The sequence below is a fragment of the Penaeus monodon genome, chromosome 27, assembly GCF_015228065.2.
Source record: "Penaeus monodon isolate SGIC_2016 chromosome 27, NSTDA_Pmon_1, whole genome shotgun sequence".
NCBI lineage: Eukaryota > Metazoa > Arthropoda > Malacostraca > Decapoda > Penaeidae > Penaeus > Penaeus monodon.
In genome coordinates this window covers 20706760-20709904 of record NC_051412.1, presented here as the reverse complement: position 1 = coordinate 20709904, position 3145 = coordinate 20706760, and the positions used below count along the sequence as shown (strand labels likewise).

The following is a 3145-nucleotide window of genomic DNA, read 5'->3' as shown; positions in this document are numbered from 1 at the left end:
TCTTTTGTCTTCTGCGTTCTAGAATCTTGTACATATATATTTGTACTTATATGATTTCATCAGTTGTATTTATCAATGTTTTACAGTATATACACCCTTAGTACTTGTGGAATTTCTGTGATATTGCCATAGTTCTGCATGAGTTGTATATTAAACAGCAAATGAGCAAGGTACAACCTCCCACACCATCAGCTTTTTTGTCACTCCATTATTATTTTGTCCTAAGGTTGAGTGAAGGAATCACAAAGGGAATCACAATTTAGGTAGGAAAGGACTTAATGGATTCCTCCATTGTTATAGGCTATTTACATACATTGGCAGGGTTTCATCCTTCTTAATTCATCACAGTGAAGGTAGACTGCATTTGAAACTGTAGTACTGAGGGCCCCTTTTTTCCTAATTTTAGCTTTTTAGGTTTCTCTTGTACAACAAAAGCAGTCCATGGAATCTGGAGTCATATAACTAAGAATTTAAATCCCTTGTGATAACCCCTTGATGGCAGTGCAGAAATGTTTTTCAAATGATGAAGCGGGCAGCCTCTGGTGAGTGGGCATAGCAGTGAAACAAGAGTCCATTCACTTCATCAAATCTTATCTCCCACATCTTATCATAATGTTGACAAAGGACAGGAAATCTGATGTAAACAGAATGCAGCTCACCTGAGTAACAACATAAGATCCCTTCCATCCAAAAAGTGGTTTATGAAACACTTTGAACTGGAACCGCAACTTGCCCATGTCATCTGACACACGAAAGCTGTCAGCCAAAGTTGTGAACCAGTTCTGAATGTTCTCATTTGCATAAGTTATTAAGCCCTGTAAGAGAAATACAAACTTGAGTTTCCTAACAAATGTTTTAAAAAATGTTAATGTAATAATGATGAACTTACAACTCCGTATTTACATCTGAGTAATACTCAGATAAATTGTTCATATCAAAATATCTTTTTATACAAAGCATACCTGACCAAACTGATGTCGGCCCTCAATAACAAAGTTGAGAATACCCCTAATAGCAGCATCTGTAACTAGAGTCTCCTCATCGAGGTGAACTATCCAGTCAGTATCTGCTAGGACATTAACATCCTCTTCTAAGCAGTACTGAAGAGCTCGGGCTTTAAAAAGTGCTCCACTCTTTGGACGATAGCTAGAAGGTACAACAACCTGAAATACAGGGAAAAAAATTTAATTTTGTCCTATATTAAATACCATCTTAAATTAGCAGATTTTACTTTCTATGGTTAGTGTAAACTTCATACTATCACTTTTTTGGTAAAATTATTGAACAACAAAGCTAGCTTACCTATATACTATCATTGCAAATAATTTCTACAAAGAACTTAACAACTATCACAAAAGGACCTTCAGCACAATCACTCATCTGACCTCTTCCACTCAATCTCCTAGCCCATCTGAATTCTTCTTCTAAAATACCCTGTCCTTCTCTCCCTAAAAAGCTGCAAAACCAACAGAACTCACCTGTCTAATTCTCTGATTTTCAGGTAGATCTATCGTCTTGTCTGTTACGACTTCGATCATAAACTTCTCCAGGCCAACACGCAGGCATGTCGTCAGATTGCGGTTGACATTCTGCCTGACAAGGTCTGGGTAATCTCCCCGGGTCACGACTCTCAGGCACAGAAACGGGGCCAAGAGAGGCGAACCCTTAAGCTTTGAGCGCTCGGGGAAGGCATTGAAACATATCAAGCCCAAGAGGTTAAATAATGCCTGTAAAAACAGATTAAAACTGATGAGTGTGCTAATAATCATCACTAAGATTAAGGACATAAAAAATCATAAGATTTGCATAAAAGTAATAAAAGAAAAAGGAGGTAATAATAACATTGTGATGACAAACAATTGATGAAAATGTCTATATCTATGTTCAAGAAACCAAAAACAAAATTATAATGATAAAAGTAAGAATATTAATTTTAACTGAATTACAAAAAAAAAAAATAACAACAATGTTAAAAATTAATACATATAATTTTTTTTGCCAAATGCATGAGAAGAATTAAAAGATTACTTTCATTATTTCTCAAATAAGGAAAAAAATAAGAAATTACAGTAGAATGTTTAACTCTACTGCCCTGTTTTTCTTCATTCCAACCAACCTGAACTCTTAATTAAGCCATTACATGAGAATATTTATCATATGTAAATTCCTGTCTTTCAGCTGAAAGTGAAATTTTCCTCACCTGAATAGAACAAAGAACCTAAACTAATTCAAAGTGATTACATTATGCCTTTAACCAAAGAAACAGCCTAGCATGGCAGGCACTAAATCTAAGAAAATAGTTTTATACTATCTTGGTTATTCAGTATATTCAATTTTTGTGTGTAGTCTAAAAAGAGAAAAAAGTTTATGAGTATTACAAAATATTCATTAAAAAATGTCAATGTACACAGGTAGCATATGCATCACACCCATAAAAGTAATGGGTGACATTAATTCAATAAAAAGTACAGCAAAGGCATGAAATGAAAATTTAACATCAATCAGAAGAAAAGTATGATACAAAATCAAAGAAAGAATACATTTTTAAAAAAGGTGATGGTAATAGTTACTTCACAATGGTAAACCAATACTACTAAAGTATTACTGTGTTGATGGTAACAGAATTGGAAATGACAGCTATAACAATATCAGCATCATAACCACCATCATTCTGCACAATAATTCATAGATTAAACAAGATATGTTTACCACAATAATAATCAGTGACACAACCCTGAGAACCTTGAAATATCTTCTATGGGTTTTATTTCTTTAATCACAACATATTCCATTATTAGCTCTCCATTTTCCAATACAAATATGCTGAATAAAAACAATCTTTCTTTGACCTATAACTAACCATTTCCCTAAAGTTAAACAAGGAAACTAACTTTATTTCATACCATACTCCTCTCTAAGATAATTCCCTACCTGCTAACCTTCCTACTCTCTCCAAAAATCAATGTCACTTCTTTTTCACAAACTGTTACAATCTAAGATAACTAGTCACAGCCACCAAACACAAGTCCTAGTGCTTAGTTCTGCAAACAAATTTATTCATATAACAATAACATTACAGCAAATTTAACTAGTGTATCAAATAAATAAAGATTTTTTTTATGGTCTGTTTTTATTGTCTGCATTA

The 3145-nt window shown here is 33.6% G+C and overlaps 1 protein-coding gene across 1 annotated transcript in view; it reads right to left on the bottom strand.

Moving 5' to 3' along the window:
* The window catches only part of LOC119590677 (beta-1,4-mannosyltransferase egh-like), a gene marked incomplete in the record, with an annotated part of 8421 nt that overhangs the window by 3586 nt on the left and 1690 nt on the right, over window positions 1-3145 (bottom strand). Inside the window, 3 exon segments of the mRNA XM_037939361.1 lie at window positions 660-815; window positions 963-1163; window positions 1479-1727. Of these exon segments, the coding sequence (XP_037795289.1) occupies window positions 660-815; window positions 963-1163; window positions 1479-1727 (606 nt within the window).